At 42.8% G+C, this 21,500-nt stretch overlaps 1 protein-coding gene across 1 annotated transcript in view; it reads right to left on the bottom strand.

Annotated features, from left to right (window-relative positions):
• Positions 1-1,848: 1,848 nt before the first annotated feature.
• Positions 1,849-21,500, bottom strand: part of ETV5 (ETS variant transcription factor 5) — a 55,528-nt gene continuing 35,876 nt past the window's right edge. Inside the window, exons 8-13 of the mRNA XM_061194379.1 lie at positions 19,013-19,272; positions 16,889-16,948; positions 12,742-12,810; positions 12,424-12,593; positions 7,263-7,364; positions 1,849-4,329 (exon numbers count right to left, since the gene is read on the bottom strand). Coding sequence (XP_061050362.1) covers positions 4,108-4,329; positions 7,263-7,364; positions 12,424-12,593; positions 12,742-12,810; positions 16,889-16,948; positions 19,013-19,272 — 883 coding nt within the window. The 3' untranslated portion in view covers positions 1,849-4,107. The remainder of the gene's footprint in view (positions 4,330-7,262; positions 7,365-12,423; positions 12,594-12,741; positions 12,811-16,888; positions 16,949-19,012; positions 19,273-21,500) is intronic.

Below are 21,500 nucleotides of genomic sequence, written 5' to 3'. Positions count from 1 at the left end.
TCTCTCCAAGGTTTCCAACTGTCTGGGTACGTGAGTGTTTTTCTCCCACATTCGTTTACATTTGTCCCAGCTGCGCTACAATTTAGATTCTGCACATACTCTGGCTCTCAAAACCGCATTCTTTTGCCCTCACACTACTTCTTTGTCATCTAACAACTGAAAAAGCATTGTTTCCTTGACTTGGCTCGAGAAAGGGGACCTCGATGAAGAGTAAACTTCACATTTTCTGGGCTTTCTTATCCTAGTGCCCAACAGGAGAAGGGAGGCCCAGTGTTTGGTGACCTCCTGCATTAGGTTAACGATCTGGATATGGGCCCAGGGGGATAATGAGCCCCTGAATAATAGGGAGCTGATTGTCAAAGTCTTATCATGGTGAAGCTGAGTGGCAGAGCTTGCTTTGTCCTGGCTCCCTTGCCTTCTCCGCAAGCATCTCCTAATCTGTCGAAGCCAATGGGTTTATGTGGCAGACATTGATTCCTCACAAGCTTCGATTCAAGCGGCTGTGCACCGATTCAGGCTCAGATGTTTCTACACTTAGGGCTTGTAAAACAGTGAAAGAAAGATAGCAGATAAATTCACAGAAAGCCTTCTGTTATAGGCTTGAAAAAAGGATCTACTTATTTCTCTACTGTAACAGGAGTCTTGAAAAGCCCAAATTAAGGTGCAGAAAAAGGGTGAAATGAGAACACTAAAAGGCCTAGTACTGCAGAGAGCCCTGCAAACTTTTCCCAAGTGATATATATATTCCCGAAATCATGAGTTAAATTCATTTCACCTGCATTCACTAATCAACGTTGTTTTAAGACTTGCCATGTCCTCCAAAGAGCACGTGGCCTAAACAATGTTTGCCTGAGATATTCTCGGGAACTTGCAGTCAGCTGTGTGTACCTAGTTGGAGCTGGGCTGGTTAAGACCGGACAGGAGCACGGACCCTCCAACTGGGCATGCGCGGTGTCCGCTGGGTGACCTTTCGACAGAGGGCTGAAAACTCCACCCTCAGGATGTGCAGAGGCCTATAGCCTAGTGCAGAACCTCGATTCCCGCACCTTTTCCCAATCACCTTTCGCCGTGCTCCCCACGCCTCAGTCGGCCCTGACGCTTTATTCCTAAACCTATAAATACCCCCGCCCCTTGCCTTATAGGAGGCAGTTTTCGGACTTGTTTTCCCGTCTTCTCGCTGCTTTCCTTTTAAGCTCTCTTTTTGCTGCAAACCTCGGTGTCTCAGCATTTTGGTTTGCTGAGCGTTAGAATGAACCTGGTTCGGTAACATGGTTCAAACTCGGAAAAAGGTTTTTACTGCTCTATGGCTGGAAAGAACAAACAGCCAAAACCTTCCTAAGTTGTTGTTTTTGAGGGAACAACTATTAGTAAAATTTCTACTCCTTAAGGTCAAACCTTTTGGGGGGAAAACTAGGGAATGGGTGGTCTTCTTAACTTCTGTCTGGTTTTCCAAGAATCCATCTAAGGGGCTGAGCTGGATGCATCTTGGAACTCAGAGTCCTAGCCTAGTTAGTGATCTTTTCACGCAACCCAGGGCCCAAGCGTGAGCTATGCTTTAAAAAAAAGTTGACTAGAAGTTGGCAAGTAGGTGGGTTCAAGGAGAGGGGGTGGTGTCAGCTCACCACTGGCTAGGAAACCCTCTCTGCTTTCTACTCTCCTACTCTCTTGGGTCAAATGTTTAGCCAGAGCTTAAGAAATGAGGCGAGAGAGCAGTTGTACACAAACCATCAACTTCCACAGTCGTAAGGCTAAACAGCTGAGAGGGGGAGAGAAAGATGCCAGGTGGCTTCTGCTTGCTTCAAGATTAGACCACTAAGGGCAAGAAAGAGGCGGGTTTCAGGCACTTGGTAAACTGAAAGCAAACTTCTTTATTGTACACAGTACAGAATATAACGCAGCTTGGCAGGATGCAAACGGCCCTGCGCAGGGGAAAGTATTTCAAATCAACTGGCAGGTTAAAGCCTTTCTGCACTGTAGACTTTCCACACTCTGGAAAGAAGCAAAAACAAGAACAAAGAAACAAAACCATCAGGGAGGTGCATGAGTCCGATGGGAATGCAACGGTGATGCTGCCATCCTGTGTCCCGTGACAGCACAGGCCACGTGGCTACAGCAGGGGAGGGGAGCTCAGGCTACAGAGGATTCTTTTCGTACTTGCTAAGACAGCATAAATCCATCAAAAAAAAAAAACCCAACAAAACCCAAACCCGGATAAGTAAAGAAAGGAAAAAAATCCTATACAGCATTTACAAAAAATTAACCTCTAGCCAGCTGGGGGTAAAATATGCATCTATGTATAGACTATGTGTAGGTTAGAAAGCTATAAATACCGGTTTGGAAAGTCCTTTGATTAGAATACAATGCTAATTAAGGCCCAAGCTACAGGTTCAATAACTTTGTGGGCTAATTAGCTTCCAAGATAGGAAAATCTTGTATTTCCATAGCTATAAAATGCACCCCTTATCTCTGTGACCCTCTTCACAAATGTGCTCCTGGTCACCAGGGGGACTGTTTGAGACTACAGAGCATTCCATCAATAGAAAAACAACTCAAAGCACTGTCCTTCGCATATGAAGAGTAGCATAATCATTCTTTGTGTGCTAGGTGTCAGGGGAAGCACAGAATCCTATCAGTAGGCAGCAAGGTGCTACCACTTTCTAATTCTTTTTCCACTACTTTGAGCTTAACTTTCATATAGCTTTAGCTGGGTTATTTAAAACTTTCCCAATATAATACAGCAATCAGAGAAAACCTTTTTTAAAGTAGCAGGAAACTAAGATGCTAGTACTGCTTTACCTGTCAGTGTCGCACATAAGTCTCAAACCCTATTGAATCATATGCAGGGTTTAAAGTCCAAAAATTAAAGAAAAAGGAAAACAAAACAAACTGAAATGGAAATTGTCATCAGTCATGCCCAGGGAAGAATCCCTACCTAGGGTTTCCACCAGGTGACCAGGTTTCAAATGGACATGACATGTATTATGTACATATGCTTTCCAGAGAGGGCATGTGAGGGAACATGGGGGACTATACACATAGAATCTAAACGGTGTGTCCAGGCTGCCCTGCACACCTCAAAAATGTACAACTCAGGTGCAAATGTTCCATCAGGCTGTCTGGTGCAGAAAGCACAAAGCAGGCAATAAAAGAGGGCTTGTACTCGGCTAAGGGGACGCCCCCAGCAAAGCCCCTTTCAAGCTGCAGCGTCTTCATAAGTTGGCACTGCCCCGTTTAAAGGGCGCAGTGCACAGTTACCAAAAGGTTTGTTTTTTTGCTTTAAATACCAAAACTACAAAAATCAGTTTATAAACTGTTTTTCCAAAACAACCACCAAAACAAAACAATCCCCCGAATCAAAGCAAAACAAAATACTGTCAAAAGTATTAATCACCCCTCTCCTAAAATTAAAGCCTTCCACACACACAGCCATGTGACTGGGAAGAGAAAGGGGACTTGCTCTACTTGGTGACCACATGGCCAGAAGGTTCCCAAGGGTAGCAATGGTTTATTATTTGAGAACCACGGAGTGGGTAACAGCTGTTCATCCTTTTCCCCCTTCTTTCCAGACCAAGAGGAAACATTTCAGATTAAGCTGGAAGAGCTCTCTGAGTTTTAAGATATATTTGTAACCCTTCATGGTTTGAGCCTCCCCAACTTTGCCTACCTCCTGTTCTATGGGTTTGTGACATCTTTTTCAATAAATTGTGCAAATCAGAGCCCTTCTATGTAAAGGCATTTAGTAGTCCATGATCAATGCAGATTGTCACACACTCTGTCCTGGTTTGTGGGTACTAACCTGAACAAGGTATTGCTTTGCATATATTGTCCATGGGAAGGAGGCTCCATTTCAATTGCTTTCCCAGAAACCTTGTCAGGTTCAGAGCTGAGGCACCAGCCTTTTGGTGGTTTTCTGCCCCTCCCTGTTCCCACTCCCCCGCCAAGGTATCTGTCTTTAAGGGTGCCGATCCAGAGACAGCTTGGGTTCTCCAGATAATACTCAAAGGGCAAGCTTTGGGAACAGCCAGAAACACAAACAAAACCACTGCCCTCGTTTGCCTGAATGGGAACTGCTAGCTCTAGGGTTTGGCCGCTCAGCTGCTCGGAAACTTAGTAAGCAAAGCCTTCGGCATAGGGGAGGCTGCTGCAGCGGTCCACATCCAGGAGGTAAGCAGGGTTGTCTTCAAAGTGGGTCAGTGGCAGGGTGTCCTCCTCGCTGAGGTGGCACTCAGACTCCGCTTTCAGGAACGGACGTTGGTTGTCGGGGAAGGCCATGGAGAAAAGGGCATCGGGGTCGCAGACAAACTTGTAGACGTATCGTTCCCCGGCCACCTGAGAGAGAAAACACACCTTATGAGGCCCAGCTGGAACAGGGTGTGGGCCGGGGCCAGGGCACCAAGGGAAGAATAACGAGATATTTGTAAGTCACCAAGCTCTCAGGGAGCCAGGGACCAAGAGGCTCATTGGTAGCTGATTATCCAAATCATTCAGATTTATTTTGATAAACTGTGGGAACCTGTTACCTGCCAAGTGTTGACACCACAGCTTAGCAGTTGAAAAGAATATCTGAATTTCAAACTCATATTAGGTTCTTTTAAACGAAAGTCCTCACTGTGTTATGCTCACAGCCTAGAAACAATGGTTATGCTGATGTTGGTGCCTGATATTACGGGAAGATATAAGGATTGAAAGATGCAGGAGTCAAGACCATGTGTTCAGTTCCCTCCAAAGTTTACAGTCTTCCCAGGACAGCTTTGCTCTGAAGGGCTAGGAATTCAGAGAGCTGTGTGGGAATTTTAAGTTTGTTCCAAAACCAAACAGAACTGTGTTTTGGCTTACCTGCAGTTTTAAATTACTCATTCCATGGTTCTGCTACACTGAAGGAACTGATAACTACCTTTATATGAATTTTATGCATTATAATATTACGAGAACCAAATGGTCTTGATTAAGGGTGGCAGATGTATACAATCAATCATCCCTATTTGGGTTGTTTTGTTTGAAAGCCAGTTTACGTTAAATCTCTGGTTCCCCGGCCCAAGAGTCAGCTCACGTATGTGGAAGAAGGAAGTAGGAGGACATAGTGGCAGTGATACCAGCTCAGAAGCCAGGAGCGGATGGCTCCCAGCCTTGGCTCAGTCGCTAACAAGTCTCAACCTCTCTGAGCCTCAATTTTCCCTTTCAAAAACCGAGGGTATGGGACTACTGCTTTTCTAAGTCCCTCCCTAGACGGGCATGCTACCACTCTTTTATTTAGTTCTCATTTACTCATGGGTCATGTAATAAATATAACAATGATCTCTTACATTGGATAGCACATTACTATTTCTAGAATGTTTTCACATATATTACCCTTTGAGATTAGATTAGGGACTATTATCTACATTTTTATTGGAAACAGGCTTTGGAAGGTTGACCTTCCTTAAAGCATAAATAAATGGGAGTGCTGGATCTGAGCCCCCCAAGTCTCATTCCTGTGCCTTCCTGTACTTTTTGCCTGTTTTATTCTCAGAAAATTCTCTTCTACTTCCTTAGAAAACCTAGGGACAAGTTCATAGGGACAACTCGTTGCCATTAGTTCAATTTAACTGTGTCTTGATTACATTCCCTCAGATTGGATCTGGAGTTGGGAACAGCAAAGGAGTAATGGCCCTCCTTCCTGAGTTTAGGATTCTACCTGATAATGTTAAAACTAAAAGGGGAGAGAGTGTGTGTGAAGTTTGAGGGGAAAAAGGCAGTGACTGCTAATGGGTTCAGGGTTTCTTTTTAAGGTGATAAAATGTTCTAAAATTGATTGTGGTGACAGCTGCACTACTCTGTGCACATATTAAAGCCCCACTGAATTTAACCCTTTAAAAAAAAAGGGGGGGAGGTCGGGTGGGGTGACCACCCATCCTAGAGTATTCACTCTGTGCCAAGCACTGAAGTCAAACCCTCATTCCTGTCCTAAAGGAGCTGATACTCCTGCGGCAGATACTGACAAGCCAGGGAGTAACTTACAATACAGACAGTACGGGAAGTGATGGAGATGAGCCCAGGTGCTCTCAGAAGCAGAAGAGGGACCATGTAACTCAGCCTGAGAACTTCAGATTCTTGGAGTAAAGAGGTGATTTACTGAGAAAACAAGTAGGGGCTGGCCAGGCAATGAAGGCATTAGGAGTGTTCTTAAGTAGGACGGTAGTTTAATAGGTATTTTTTTCATTTTATAGTATGCTTGATAACTTACATGAATGATATGTATTGTTTGGTAAACAAATATATTAAGAGAAAGATGGCTATGCTAGTGAAAGCAGCCAAGTACAAGTGAGGAAATGAGGGTTTAATGGTGCCTTGAGCCTGTATGAAGCATTAAAAAGTCTGGATCTTATCCAGAAGACCATCCATGAAAAGCTGTTTTAATATTTTTTAAGGAGATGAGAAGAATATGGGGTCATATTACCACCTGCCTCTGAGAAAGATAAACCTGGCTTCAGCGTAGACAAGTTCTCAGCAGCAATGACCATATACTTCTGAGTGCATCTTGGCATCTACCATGTAGGCTGCTTAAATGTGTAAATGCTAGAATCTGGGCAACAGTACAGTATAAAATCTGGTGGCTAAGAAAAACCAATCAAAGATTTGCCATTCTCATCTTCTGCCTATCCACAGGATTTTAAGATTGTGGTTCTTCACCACCTATCACAATAAGGATTTTGTATTGGCTTCCTCAAAATTACACTTAATCCTCTTTTCTGCTACCTGCTACCAGGTGATTCTGCCATTTTGCAAACCTTGGGTTTTTAACTTGAGTTCCAGTTTCTAAGGTTCTAAAAGAGAAATAAGATTTTTTTTTACTGCCCTAACACTTTTGGGAGTATTAAACCAACATATTTGGAGGTCTCGGTGTTTCAACTAAAGACTTCGCCTAAGTTCTTATGGGAGGGGAGACCTTCAAGTCGATTCCCTCACTTGCTCCTTTATGTATATAATGGTTGGCCTAAATGTCTGGACATTTTTGTAAGTAGAGACAGTTTAAAGCAGAGGAGCCTAATTTTCCTACAGTGTCTTCCACACACAACCTTTGGCTTTCACGTACCCAACAGCATTAAAGGTGCTCTTTATTATCTCATTTAACTCAAGTTTTTCCAAGATGTTTTTCCTATCACAGAATTACTTACGAGGCTGACATTTCCCCCCAGTCATCATATACAGTTTTATTTCAGAAGCCCTTGACATTTTCTTTGAGAGTGGTCAGAGTGGTCTAAGCTTCTCTAGTAATCGCTCACCTTCTGCATGATGCCCTTTTCATAGTAATAGCGCAGAGATCGGCTGAGCTTGTCGTAGTTCATGGCTGGCCGGTTCTTCTGAATGCCCCAACGCCGAGCGACCTGAAGAGACAGGAAAGCAATGGAAACTCATTCCCTGGGCTTAGTGGTTTTCTCCCAATCCCAGGAGAGCCAGTTCTAGAACCTGACTGCTTTTGGTCAGTGACCCATTTCTCTGACCTGGAAGGAAAAGCACTTAATTCCCTCAAGACCAAACATTCAGCAAAGGTGATGATTCAGTCAAATGCTAAGAGGTGAGACCTAGAGGTGGAAAAATCCTAGCACTTTAATAAGACTGCAGAGGGCTCGGCTAGCGTCCCAGAGGAAGCAGGCTCTCTACTGTTTCTCCACATATGAATTATCGACCAATACCCATAGACCATTAGCATGTTGCCATTAAGTGCTATGGTTTCTGTAGCAGTCAATAAGGAATAATTAGAATGGTCATTCCTGAAACATTAGAAACACACTGGTGAGTTGCTAATGGGCCAGCAGAGCAAAAGTTCAATTCTAATAAGATTGGAGAGGGGCTGGGAGATGTTTACTTATAGCAGCTCATGGAGTAAAGGGGAATCGGATCATTTCGGCCTGCTGCCATCCAATCCCCTGCTCCCAGCAGACTTGCAGAATGGACATTAAAACATGTAGCACCATTATCCACTTAATGAAAAATTAACAGGGCTTCCCAAACAGTTCTGAAGTGCATTATATCCAACTTGGTCCACCTCTGAGGTGCAGTGATGGGGGGGTGTAATTGGAGCTTTGGGCAAAGAGGCCTTATAGCAAGAAAACCTCCTAGTGGAGTTCAGCAGGACAGCCAAGCAATTTCTGTTCTCAAGTATCTCAACATCCCAAATCCTACTTATAAGGATGACTGTCAAGGTAAGAGAAGAATAACCTTGGAAATATGAGGTCTTTAAATGTATGCAAACCAGGGATCATGTTTTGAACATTTTGGGTCAGTTTTAGAAACTTAAAAAACCAAAATAACTACATTCCTTTTTATTAAAAAAAAAAAAAAAAGATGACAAACATGGAATGAGAAGTAGGGAGACTGCAAGTGGAAAAGGTGGCTCATAAAACCACATTTCACTTGAAGTATTCTTTAAAAGTATTTGGGGCAGAATGAAAGCAACATCTTCTGAATTCAGGATTCTAAGATGACCTTTAATAAATACCAAAAATAATCTGATAAGTAAGGAAGAATGCATCTGTCCTAATTATATTACAGTAATTCAATAGCCACGATTCCACTCTGCCTTGCAAGAAACTGTGTGAAAGTTAAATTTCCATTCGTTTGCTTTGTGCCCCCACGGCACACATGATTATCCCTGGCTCTCCCCCTTTCTCCACATTGCACCCGTTCAACTCTTTGAAATGGTCAAAAAGGCAAAATTAACCAAAAATACATCCCCTGGTTAAAGAAGACAAACATTTTATTTTACTATTATTATTTTTGGCTGCACCGAGCAGCATGCAGGATCTTACTTTCCCGACCAGGGATCAAACGCATGTCCCCTGCAGTGGAAGCGTGGAGTCTTAACTACTGGGCTGCCAGGGAAGTCCCGAAAAGATAAAACCAATTTTTAATCAATTTCTATTTTTAACCAGTTTTTAATCAATTTCAATATTTAACCAATTTCTATTTTTAAACCAATAGAAATAGGGGTAAGAAAGAACCTGTTAAATCAATACATGTCCTTTTACCTGTTCAAAAGAAATGACACCATGAAACTGTACTTCAACTGCTGTCAGACACAAGTGATGCAGGGACCCTTAAAAGAAGCCCAGCCTCATCATTTTACTACATTCAGTGGTGGAAAACAGTTCGTGAATATTTTTCAACTTCAGCCGTGACCTCTCTTTGCTGTCACGTGCATATGCAGTAGTTTGCTGGAGAGAGGTTTTATTTATTTTTTTATTTTATTTATTTATCTTTTTAAACATCTTTATTGAAGTATAATTGCTTTACAATGGTGTGTTAGTTTCTGCTTTATAACAAAGTGAATCAGTTATACATATACATATGTTCCCATATCTCTTCCCTCTTGCATCTCCCTCCCTCCCACCCTCCCTATCCCACCCCTCTAGGTGGTCACAAAGCACCGAGCTGATCTCCCTGTGCTATGCGGCTGCTTCCCACTAGCTATCTATTTTACATTTGGTAGTGTATATATGTCCATGACACTCTCTCACCCTGTCACATCTCACCCCTCCCCCTCCCCATATCCTCAAGTCCATTCTCTAGTAGGTCTGTGTCTTTATTCCCGTCTGGAGAGAGGTTTTATATATGCACAGACTTCAAAGCAGCTCCGGTAGCCATAGTTACTGACTCATCCTCTTGGGCCAGGGCCCTCTGATTCAGTAGCCCTCACCAGGGCTGCTCCTTCTGCAGTAATCATGATGCAGCACAACTGCAGAGCAGCTGGGAATTAGGGCTGTCCCATTTCTGGGGGGAGGGGAGCAGGCAATAGCTTGCTACCAGATCCTCCTTTCTTTCATCTTTCACATTCGTTACTTTGATAGCATGCATCTTGAGGATGGAGGCCGAAGGAGTTTTAAAAACAAACAAACAAACAAAAACACCTCACGTCTCTTCCTCCCTTTTTAAGAGAGAGCAGCCGCAGCGCAGGGAGCGGCTCCTTCTAGCAGCCCGTCCTTTTAAACCTCCCCATGGCATCATTTATCTGCCACATGTTCAACAAACAACCCTACCCCCCAAAATATTCATTAATGCAGATTCACAGTTAAAATGGCTCCAGATTAAAGCCGAGTCAGTCATAATTGAGAGGGTGCTAAGCTGGATGACAATCAAAAGACATTTGATTAGGAGGCCTGCCAAAAGCAGTTCCAAAACCACAATTTCCATGCACAGTGTAATGGATATTATGGATAATTACCCAGAGTGCACTACTCAGCCACACAGCTGCCTACAATTACGGCCCAAACAGCTTCCTCCTCCGCTTCACCCTTCAAGCTTCCCCCATGACAACTTCTTACAGCTTTTTCGAGGAGTTGGTATCTTCCTGACAGTAACAAGAGTAGGGCCCTCCAAGTTACACAAGGATTAGAGAGCGAAAAAATTCAAATGCTGCATGTCCTGAGGCCAAAGTGCACATGTGGAACAGAGCTGATCCTGGGTTAAGAGAATGGAATATTCGGAGTTCATGGAATACTCGGGGATTTCAAGGTGCGGCGGAAAGAAGTACTTCCTGAAGAAACAAAGCTGTCCAACCAGCTGAGGGGAGGCTCAAGGCCACCACAGGCCTCCCCTGTGACTTGGCTGCTTGGCATTTATGTGAGCATTCTGGCTTAGTATTAGCTTCGTTATTAAGAAAGCCGGGCCCTTTGCCATCTGTTCATCATTTTCTTTACCACTGGTAGGAGAGCAGCAGATTCAATAACAGCTTTACAAAGGGTCATAACCAGGTTTACCTGCAGCTATACAGCCTGTGCTTAGGCCAGAGGCACTGGCAATAAAGTAATAAAAGCTCCTGTTTGAAATGAGATAAATCAATAAGGGCTGCCCACATGACAGACTGACTTTCAAAAAGCCTTAGTGAGTCTGGGCGACATGCTTTTCTCAAGCCTCACATAAACCAGGCCACGTTATGAGGAAAAGAATGCAGGGCGGATGCTCTCCAGTGTGGCTGGAAGCCGCAAGCACGGCTCCACCTCTAAACACGACTTAGCCAAAAAGACACCCTTAGAAAAACACAGCAGTACCAAACTCTGGCTTTGAAGGTAGACTGACTCTTAACAGAAACCGTTTACAATATGAGGTGTTGACATATTTCCATTTTTTTGTGAATGATGCAAGATCGGGAACACCATACATGTATCTTCTCTAACTGCCTTTAATGAAGCCTGCCTTCCTCTCCTATCAGTCAGGATTCTCCTTAAGTCTCCAATCCACACATTCTCCTTTGCTCATCTTAACTTTCAGGCCACTTTCTTCTTCCAAGTCTCCTGCTGTTAACCCCCATGCCCACCTGTCCCCTTGGTGTGCTAAAGTGAGCCCTGGAATTGATGGAACAACATCTACAACTGCAGTCCCTGTTCAAACTCCTTCCGAGAGCATTGGTCCCATTCCAATCACACCCAACCCAAAGATACATATTAAACCAGCAGAGCAAAACGTAACACCTAAGTACATGCTACCAAAAGAAGCATATGTCGGATTTTCAGGGAAGTTATTTCTTTTCTATTTATAATCTCTCTAGATTCTAAATCAGATAGAAATCAAATCAACCCCTTTGGGAATACCCTGGCGGTCCAGGGGTTAGGATTCCGAGCTCTCACTGCTGAGGGCCCCGGTTTAATCCCTGGTCGGGGCACTAAGATCCCATAAGCCGTGTGGTGCGGCCATAAAACCAAAACAAACAAACAAAAAAACAACCCCTTTTGAAATATGCCAAACTCAGAGCCTGATTTAATTTACTTTGTTATACTCAGGAAAGGAGGAGTTCTATGATGTCCTCCCCTTTTGAAGAAATGGTATTGGTTCTGTCCATTGGCCTTTCTGTCAATAGTGTGGGCAAACAGACAGTAACAATGTTTCTTTTTTCTATTAACAAAATAATGAAGGTTTGTGTCCTCTCTCAACCACTGTGATACTACATTTAAAAAAAAAAATCTAACTTCCTAAGATTGACCCATCTCTGATAATTTTATTTCTCTAGGTTAGAGCCATTTGAAATACACAGTGGGGTAGTTGCAACCTATAATATATTACCAAAATGTCTTACACTCTGTTCATGTAACCTCTGGTATAGGCTATGACATGAGGGCTGACACCAAAACAAGTTGGTATCACTGAAAGAACTCTTGAAAAAGACTTTCCAAGAGAGAGAGCAGACCCTATTAGAATGTAAGTCTTCATGGCCTCCCTCCCCAGAGTTTGCAGAAGTGTTACTAATACTTTTTATATATTCTGCAGTGGAGAACTCTGTCTGTGAATTATAAGTTGTCCTATTAATAGAAAAGGCACTGCCAAGCCCATTGGCCAGGCTAGAATCTGAATGAGAAGGAAGAGCATATTTAACACCGTAAAAAGGCTCAATGGAGAACAGGAACAAACATCAACAAATCAAATCATCTGATCCCAGCTTCCAGTGCTTACCTCCTCCGGTTCTATCAGCTTGAACTCCATGCCTCGGCCTGTCCAGGCAATGAAGTGGGCATTGGCTGGGTCGTCAAGAAGGGTAACCAGGAACTGCCACAGCTGAAGGGAACCTCGCCTCTGGTAAGGGGGTCCCTCCCGATACATGGTGGGCTCTTGTTTGACTTTGCCTGTTTGGGACAAAGACACATATGTGGTACTTTAGTCTCAAGTTTCTCAGCTGATTTGGGCAAATGCTAATTTGGCCTCAAGACCGATGAGCGTACTCTGACATCTTGAACCTTCCAGTTTCACAACAAACTGGATGTGGCTACTTACCTTCCAGTCTCTCAGGAACAACACAGGTGTCGTCAAAGTACAACCGGGGATCCTTCTCATATGAAAAACCTGAAGGAGAATTTAGAAAGAACATGTTGCTTAACTGTGTTCTCTGAAAACTCTGGATTTAAGGACTAAAACAGGATTCTACCATTTCAGGTCCTCAGCCTGATGAACTGCTCTATCTATGCCACACTGAATTTTGGGGGGAACTTCAACTTCACCAGGACTTAGGTGTTCTGTTCTGATGCAATCAGAACTGAACCTGCGCTTCAGTCAGAGCAGCATCAATTCCTGCTATTAGAGCTGAGACTGTAGGGAGGCACTGAGTCGTCAGTACGTTCCTTCGCATCTTGCTTACGAGGTCTGCATGGATCAGTGTGGCCGTGACTAAGCCTTTGTATCTGAAAAGACATCTCATCTATTTCAGTTGGCCTTACTGGGTGGATTTGGTTGATCTATACGTGGTCTCGCCGTGTTCCTTTTAGCAAATATTAATTTCAACCTTTCTTACTGCTTGTCCAGGCTGCCCACATACCTCATTCAATTATGAAAAAGCTTGGAGGGTAGGGAACAATGCCAAATGAGTAAAGACTTGGGCCTGTGGAGGATTTTGACAAGCAATAATTTTAAAGACAAGTTGGAGGTATTATCATCTCCAGACACTGTGGAAGGAATCTGAAGAGACTTGCTGTCAATAAAACTTATTCGTTGTATAGACAAGAAAACAAAGGGGAACTGACTGGTCCAACAACACATGTAAGTGGAAATGAAAGGCAGGCAGGGCAAAAAGTGGAAGGTGTCAAGGAGAAGGATGGCCTGGCATTCTAAACCCACCAACCCTTAATATGCATTCAACGCTGACCACCAGGTCACCAGGCACCCTGACAAGGCCAGCGGCTCAAGCCAAAGCCAGTTAGTAGACAGGCGTGATGGGACCACACCCTTGCCTGTGGTCCAGCCTGTTTCGGGGGCGAGTGCTCCAGCGTACTCCCCTCTACCCGCACACTTCTCAAGAGGAAGCGCCAGGAGCTCCTGCCTGCCCGGTGGTGCTCCCTGTGCTCGGTTCTCTGATCAGTTCGTCCGGCGTGGGGTCCAGGCCTATGAGTGTCAGGTACGCGGTAGGGGGAGGGCAGAGGAGGCTGCTCTGCAGTGAAGGGCTAGCATTAGATTTTTGAGAGCGATTTGCTCTGACTTAAAATCCTTGGGTAAAGGTGCCAAGAAAGAATCTGTTCTTTTTCTTCACAATCAGCCCGGGTCAAGTTCTTCTTGGCAGGATCAGCACAATTTTAAAGAGGCCTGGGGTCGGGAAAACACTGCCCAACCTGGAGGAAACAGACTGTTTTAAGGTTCTGTATTATTCATTTTTGTTTCCTCAGCCCCAAGCATTATTTCTCTGCTTAACTACAAAGGAAGTATATTTTATTTAGTATTTAATCCAATAAATATTTATGCCGGGCACTGTGCTAGAAGGGGGTAGATAGAAGAATACAGACGGTGCTTGCTCTCGTGGAGCTTGCATCCCAACTGGTGGAGACAGACAACAAAGTAGGGAAAAAAGAGACATGGTGTAGTGTGAAGAGTGTGGGCCCTGGAGCCAGACTGATAGACCTAGGTTAACTGTGTGACCTTGAACAAGTTAATTAATTTCTCTCAAGTTAATTTCCTCATCTGAAGACTGGGGAAGATAATAAATCCCACCTTATAGGCTTGTGAGAATTTAATGACTTGATACATATTCTGTTCCATTGACCGATTTATCTTTACAATAGAGAGCTAAGAATAGCTCCTGGTACATAAGTGTGCAATACATGATAGTTATAAGAAATTAAGACAGTAATAAGTACTTGTACATTGTGATAAGTGCTATTAAGAGATTAACTGGATAATGTGAGAGCTTTATCTTATATTCTGTCATGGATTCTAAATTCCTTTAGGATAAGGACCATATCCTGAATATCTTAGCCTCCTTATAGCACCTGGTACATAAGTGCTCAATAAGTATTTGAATAAATATGAGGGAATCTATAGTTTCCATTAAAAGATTTAAGAATGCAATACTAACTTTTAAGTTAGGGACTCAGGGACTCCTATAATTTATTTTCCAATTTGGTACTAGGAAACTGACTTATGACAAACTATTATACTTTATATTAACAAGAATTACATAATCCATCATGCTTCATGCTTTTTGCCTTGGCTACCAGGAAGCTATGTATTTCCTGACTTCCCTCATGGATTTTGCTATTCCAGTGATGTTTTAACAGCCTTATTATAAAGTCATTATAAATAAACTACAAAGTTTACACACCTGTCAAAATTGCCATGTTATTTTTAGAGCTTTTCTTCCTCTAAGGTAAAGAAAATACATTCACAGTTCACAGTATATAGGGAAAAAATGTAAATCTAGATTAAATTCTAGGTTTGGTTTTTCAAACTAATCAGATGAAGCCCTGCCCATGAGTATCGTTTTGGTGTACTTTGTGGTTTCTAGTCATTGCCACATGTGGTTCTCTAAAACATCTGGAAGATGCTGTTGGTTTAAGTGAAATTTAAGTCAGTTGAATTTGCACAGCAGTTACATCAGTTGTGGCCACAACCATCTAATCACTCAAAGGTGGCAGGAAGGAAGAACCTGTTTGAGGGACAAAGTGGAAATGAAAGATTCAAAACAGTATGCAAAGATTCCAGGTGAACGCTAAGGCAGGATGGCTGTCTTAGTAATCACAGATGCCAATCAGAAACACTTGTCTCACTATTTCACGGGCATCTGTGGTCAAGCCCATATAAGGAGGAGAGAAAAACCATGTCAGGGTAATTGAGAGCAATTAAGAATGCAGATCTCTTTGAAACTAATTTCTTCAATGTGTATGGGGTCAGGGAAGAAGTGGGGGAAAAACACAAGCTTGCAGATATTCTGTGTGTAGTAAGCAGCCCGATGTCTTACTAAAAATATTTCCTTTAAGAGCATGCTCCTTTCTAAATGTTGTAATCATGCAAAGTGTTTTCCTCCCTCTCTTCCCTCACTCCCTTCTAGTTCGCCTGCTGCAGACATCACTTGCTGCTGTAGAAACATTCGGGAACCTGGAAGAGAGCCCCACACAGCTGTGCCGATCATGGCCAGAGGTCCAGTAGACAGCCCTTCCTTCCCAGGGCTGGACACTCACTCGGAATATCCCCGGGTGCCCGTGGCAGCCACACTGGGTCTCTCCTCTAACCAAGTCAGTGGGAGGCAGCCACCCATAGAGACCACTCTTGTGAACCAATCACTCACAATAACCAGCCAATGCTTCACAGTGCTATTTTACCGGGTCTTTCAAACTTTCTCTAAAACTCTAGAACAGTGGTTGTCACCCTGGGACACATGAGAATCACCCAGGAAGCTTTACAAACTACTAATGCCTGAGCCCTACCTGAGAATTTCTGATTTAATTGCTCTGGGTGAAGCCTGGACACCAGAAGTTTTAACAGTTCCCCAGGGGATTCTAATGTGCAGCCAAAGCTGAGCCTCACGACTCTGCAGTAGTTCTCATGTGAGTGTGCATCACTATTGCCTGGAGGGCTTGTTGGAACACAGCGCTGGGCCCCTCCCCTGGAGTCTCTGATTCAGCAGGTCTGGGGTGGGTCCTGAGAATCTGCTTTTCTAACAAGTCCCAGGTGAAGCTGACTGATGCTGTAGGTTTGGGGAATCACTGCTCTAGGTATTTACGGAGAGACGTATAGGACAGAAAACAGGACATACTTCTGGGGAATGTGTTCTAAGAGAGAAATCCTTCCCTGTTTCAGCGTTCAGAAGAGAACTCTTGAAGGTACCATCTCAAGCCGTGACATAGTTCCTAAGTGCCAGTTTAGGTGATAGTGTTATCTACAGCTATATATACATAACCTCCTTGTATGGAAGGGTGGAAACCAGACGGTTCGTGTTTTCCTCGTAAAAGTTAGGGTCATTACTATGGAAAAGGATGGCAGCCCTCACAGGTCAAGAGCATGCCTCAAACCCTGTGTGCGAGATAACTGGGGATCACGATAAGTGAACTCTCGTGTTCACAAGCTAAGAAAGGTTTAAACTATGATCTCAAATCTTAGCCTGGAAACTGAGCAACTTTAAGCTTCCTTGAATATTATTATTTTTTAAAGAGCTACTCACCTTCATGGCTACTGGAGAAGTAGCCCCCTCTCATGTAGGACGACTGGCAGTTAGGCACTTCTGAAAGAGAAACAGACACACACACTCCTGTCAATAGTCTCTGCAGCTGAATCAGCACATCGGTCCAACTGCAGCACTGCGGGAAAGCCCCTAAACCTTTTCCTGCTCCAAGGTCATGTCTTTTTGGCCTTGTCTTGGAAAAGAGGTACCACTCTAGTAAGCAGCGTGGGAAACACTATAACCCACCATCTGAACGGAGGACTCGACTTGCAATCAAGAGAACTGGGAGGAAAAAATACTCACTCTCGTAATTTGCTCATTTTAGAAACTAGTTAACGTCGAACCTTGTGAGAGAGTTAATGGCAGAAAAAGAAACTGGCTTTCAAAAGGCCAACTTGGCCTTCTGCCTGTACTGACTCAGGGGCTTTGGGGTTTGGAGGGGCAGGAAGGTCACTTTAGAGCTTTCCCAGTTTGCTCTCCTTTACTGCTGATGGTCATATCCATTTCTGCTCCAAGAAGTGAGGGTATTTTTAGGTCAAAGAGATGAGGGGATTGGAAGTGATGAAGCTAGGACAAGATGGGCAGGAGTGAGGAACTGCAGCTTGGCAAGCACATTTCTACCACATTGTTACCGTTAGAATGGAACCCATGCTGAAGCGATCTCTTCTTCAGACACCATGTTATCAAGGTGTCCATCGAGACAAAAGACAGTGAGCTGAGCTGTGCCCATGTGGGATGAGGCTTCACCCTGGGAACACCTCTCAGATCAAAGCATTGTAGATACGGTAACATCTGCTGGGTGTCTTGCTTTAAGGGAGTGGGATGGGGTGAAAGACTCATAGGACCGATTGAAATGTCAGTCCCAAAGGAAAAATGCTGCTGGTCATGCCTGCTCCTGAGAAAAATACATCAAAGCCTTCAGGAGGAATGCCAGTGGACATTTTATAACCTATCGATACCTATACTTGGTAATTTTGCCATCATAAAGCAATAGACGTCTCCCTTCTGCCTACCTCCCCAGCCTTTCCCATAACCAATTTCTGCCTGAATTGAGCAATCTATGTATTATCTCAGAAGGCCAAGAGAAAATTCTATATCCTATTCCATTTGCAAAAGCCATTGAGTACATACTGCCCCACCCCCTCCCCAGGGTCTTCAAGGAAAGCACGCACAGGAAAGGTTGATAACTGACCCACCACCCTCAAATTCCTTTAGCACCAACTGCAAAAAAAAAAAAAGGAGCAAAAAAGTGTCATTTTTAAAATAAGGGGAAATGAAGAAGAGGAAAGAGTTTCTAAATGTGCAAGCTGCAAAATTCCCACTCTCCTTTCCCATAATGATCTCATTTAATAAGCCTGGCCTATAAGATATGTAGTCAGTGAATGAGTGTTCGGGTGAGGGTGGAAAGGACTCCCAAGGACAGCTTAAACTTCTTTACGTTTAAGTTTCTAGATAAGAGGTAACCCAAAAGCAAACCATAGGTGTTCTAACATGTTATACCTCTCCCTGTGTACACTGGCAACAGCTGAAGGACACAGGAATTTTCCCAGATGAAAGTACTGCAACAGAGCAGCGACTCCTATGAAGCAACCAACAGGACAAACTTTTCCATGGCGTACCCAGCACCCTATACAGCCATGACAGACCAGGCAATTTCTCAGAACACCACTCATTTCAAGAATAGAAAGAATCCCATCCTGCATGTGGACTCTCTTATATTTGTATTGGGAGTTTAATGGGTCACTGTATTAAAAAAGAAAGCCACAAAACTAGAGGCAGGACTAAAATGCAGAAATAATATCCCCTGTGTCCAGTGACTCAAAAGGTAACCGGTCTTAAGAAAGGACATCACCAAGACTGGATGGCGGCAATCTGCAGGCTCGGACTCAGATGTACTGTGCACCACTTCTGAATGCCTACTGCTCTTCCTACCATTTACATGGCTTTTCTGTTTTGTTTTGTATTCAGTTATGCATAGACATGTTTGCTTTACTAGCTCCTAAGTTCTTTGAGGGCAAATTTTATAAAACTACTCCCCAAAGCCCTGCACATAGAAGACAGTCAGTGACAACCTGACAGATGAATGAGAGACTGAAGAAAGGAACGGCATGATTTTATGCTTACCTGAATCAACGCAGTAATCCCGGGGCTCCTGCTTGATTCCCATTGGTGACTGGAATCCATGTGCTGGGGGGCCCGGCATGCCTGGGACCCCATGTTCATAGAGTGGGTCATGGTATTCTTGTTTGAATCCCTGAGGGGGTGGGGGAGGTGCAGGGACGATAGGTTCTGACATTTGCCGGTGGTAATTGGGGCGATTATCTCCAGGAACTCCTGACTGAGGAGGGAAGGGGTGGCAGGGTTCAGACAGTTGTCTCTGAAATCTGCAAGAAGGAAGTAGTAGTTACATTGTTAAGTAAGAACAAGATGAATACCTTCTATGATTTAGCATTGAGGATTAGAATCCAGATTAATGGAATTATTTGCAAAGTACTTATTAATGCTTATTTCTGGACATCTTAGACTCTTCCCAAAATTATATCGCACATTTCAAACCTCCTGAGTCAGGGACTGGCCAAAAAAATAAATAAATAAAACAATGACATGGTAGCATCTTATTTTCCATGCGTTTTTATTTCATGCACAGTCTGTGTATAGTTGGGCCAGATTACGTATCTGAATATATAAAACCAATTATTTGCAAATATCACATGTTATGCTTGTTTACTGGTTCCTTCATTCTCTAACCTGTAGACAGAATTAATTTTTAAAGACAGAGGAGTATTTAACCAGAAGTTAACCAGTTAGAAAACGTAGTTAAAAAAAAAAAAAAAAAGCCTACATGTAATAGCAATCAAAGCCATAAAATCCCTAGGAATAATCAGGATATGTGTAGGCTATACAAGAATAAAATCTTAAAACTATTTTCTAAGCAACAGATCTAATGAAAGAAAATATTTAGGACTTGGAAGGTGTTCACTCACTGAAAATTATTCTGTAAAAGCAATTCCTTCCCAACCAACTTGACAAAATGATTCTAAACTTTAAAAGATTAAGAAAGAAATAATGATCTATTAGATTGACAAATATCATAAAGCCACAATAACAGGAATACAAAGAATGAAAGATAGGCATGTCAAAGGAATCCAACGAGAAGTCACAAACTGTCAAGCACATTCCAGAATATGCTACTTGTTAAGGTTAGCATTTCAAATAAGAGGGGAAAAAGATCCCTGTTTTATACCACATGCCAAAATTTTTATATAAAGATTTCGATGTGAAACCACGATAGTAAATATATATGAAAACATATCTTGGAGTGAGGAAAAACCTTTCAATACATCATAACAACAGCAGAAATCATGAAGATAAATATGGATATATCTCCTTGTATAAATTTCTGTAAGTCAATAAACACCAGAAACCTAAAGAAAAACAATAAACTGGGGGGAAAAATCTATAATAGTCAGAAAATACCAGAAACAAGGCCCCAAATTAAACAAACTGAGGAAAAATCTCTAACAGATACAGTAATGTTAATACTGTTGATATAAAGAGCTTTTAAAAAATCAATAAAAGATGGACACGCCAACAGAAAAAATGGGTAAAGAACATAAACGGGGAAATCACTAAAGAAGGGATGCAAATGGTCATAGACAAAAAGTTTAACTTCATTAGTAATCAAAAAAGTAAGTTTTAAAAGTCAACAATGTAACCCTATAATATTAAGGTCTTACTCTCTACTTTTAGTTTGATCCTATTAATAGTTTTAATCAAATAATTTGAATTTGATCTGAATCAATCTGTGACAACAGGTGGCCAATAGATTTCTAGAACATCAAGACTTAAAATCTTAAACTGAAGAGATTTGTGTGCAGATAAAACACTGTTTAGATCAGGGTATAGCGTGGCTCTCACTCTGTGAGTCTTTACTATCTTACTAAAAGCAGCAGCACAAGACCATTTTATAACATGAAGATCACCAAACTATTTTATATATATTTATCCTTTTATCCCAGACACCAAAAGCATCAGAATCTGCCTGGCCAATTATTTAAACAAGCTTTATGAACTCTGTAAGGTTCAGTGGGCACTGAATGCATTACAGTGGATTGTCACCAGGAGCGCAATTTTCAAGGTTGCTGTTATTTAAGGAAACCCTTCTGTGGTCTTTGAAGTGTAAATCTGAAACTTGGGTTTAGGCTTGACATTTAGAATACAGGCACCAGGAGCATGCTGCACCTGATTTTTTTTTAACGCAAATTCTGAAGAAGTGGGCAGAAAAGAAAGTGAAGATACTCTTTAGGGCTTTTTAAAATAAAGTACCCAAAGTTTATGCTAGCAGGAACAGTAATGAGGGCACCCACTTTCCATGTTCTCTCCCTCCCCCGCTCTGCAACCTTCCTAGCACCTTCCAAAGTAACCTCCACAAATCACTTCTTTGATGGCTCTGAGACAGCACCGAACCGCTCAGTTCTGTAACCAGAGCCTGTGCAGCTGGCAGGCCCAATCACTGCACTTCCACTCAGCGCTCATCTTCTCACTTTCCAGAATGAAACTCGAGAGTTGGTCTTCTATGGCCCCCTCAGGAAAAGGTACTTCCAGGTGGGCA

This window comes from Eubalaena glacialis, chromosome 6 (genome assembly GCF_028564815.1).
Source record: "Eubalaena glacialis isolate mEubGla1 chromosome 6, mEubGla1.1.hap2.+ XY, whole genome shotgun sequence".
Classification (NCBI taxonomy): domain Eukaryota; kingdom Metazoa; phylum Chordata; class Mammalia; order Artiodactyla; family Balaenidae; genus Eubalaena; species Eubalaena glacialis.
The sequence above is the reverse complement of the archived record's forward strand: the minus strand, read 5'-3'. Positions and strand labels throughout refer to the sequence as shown.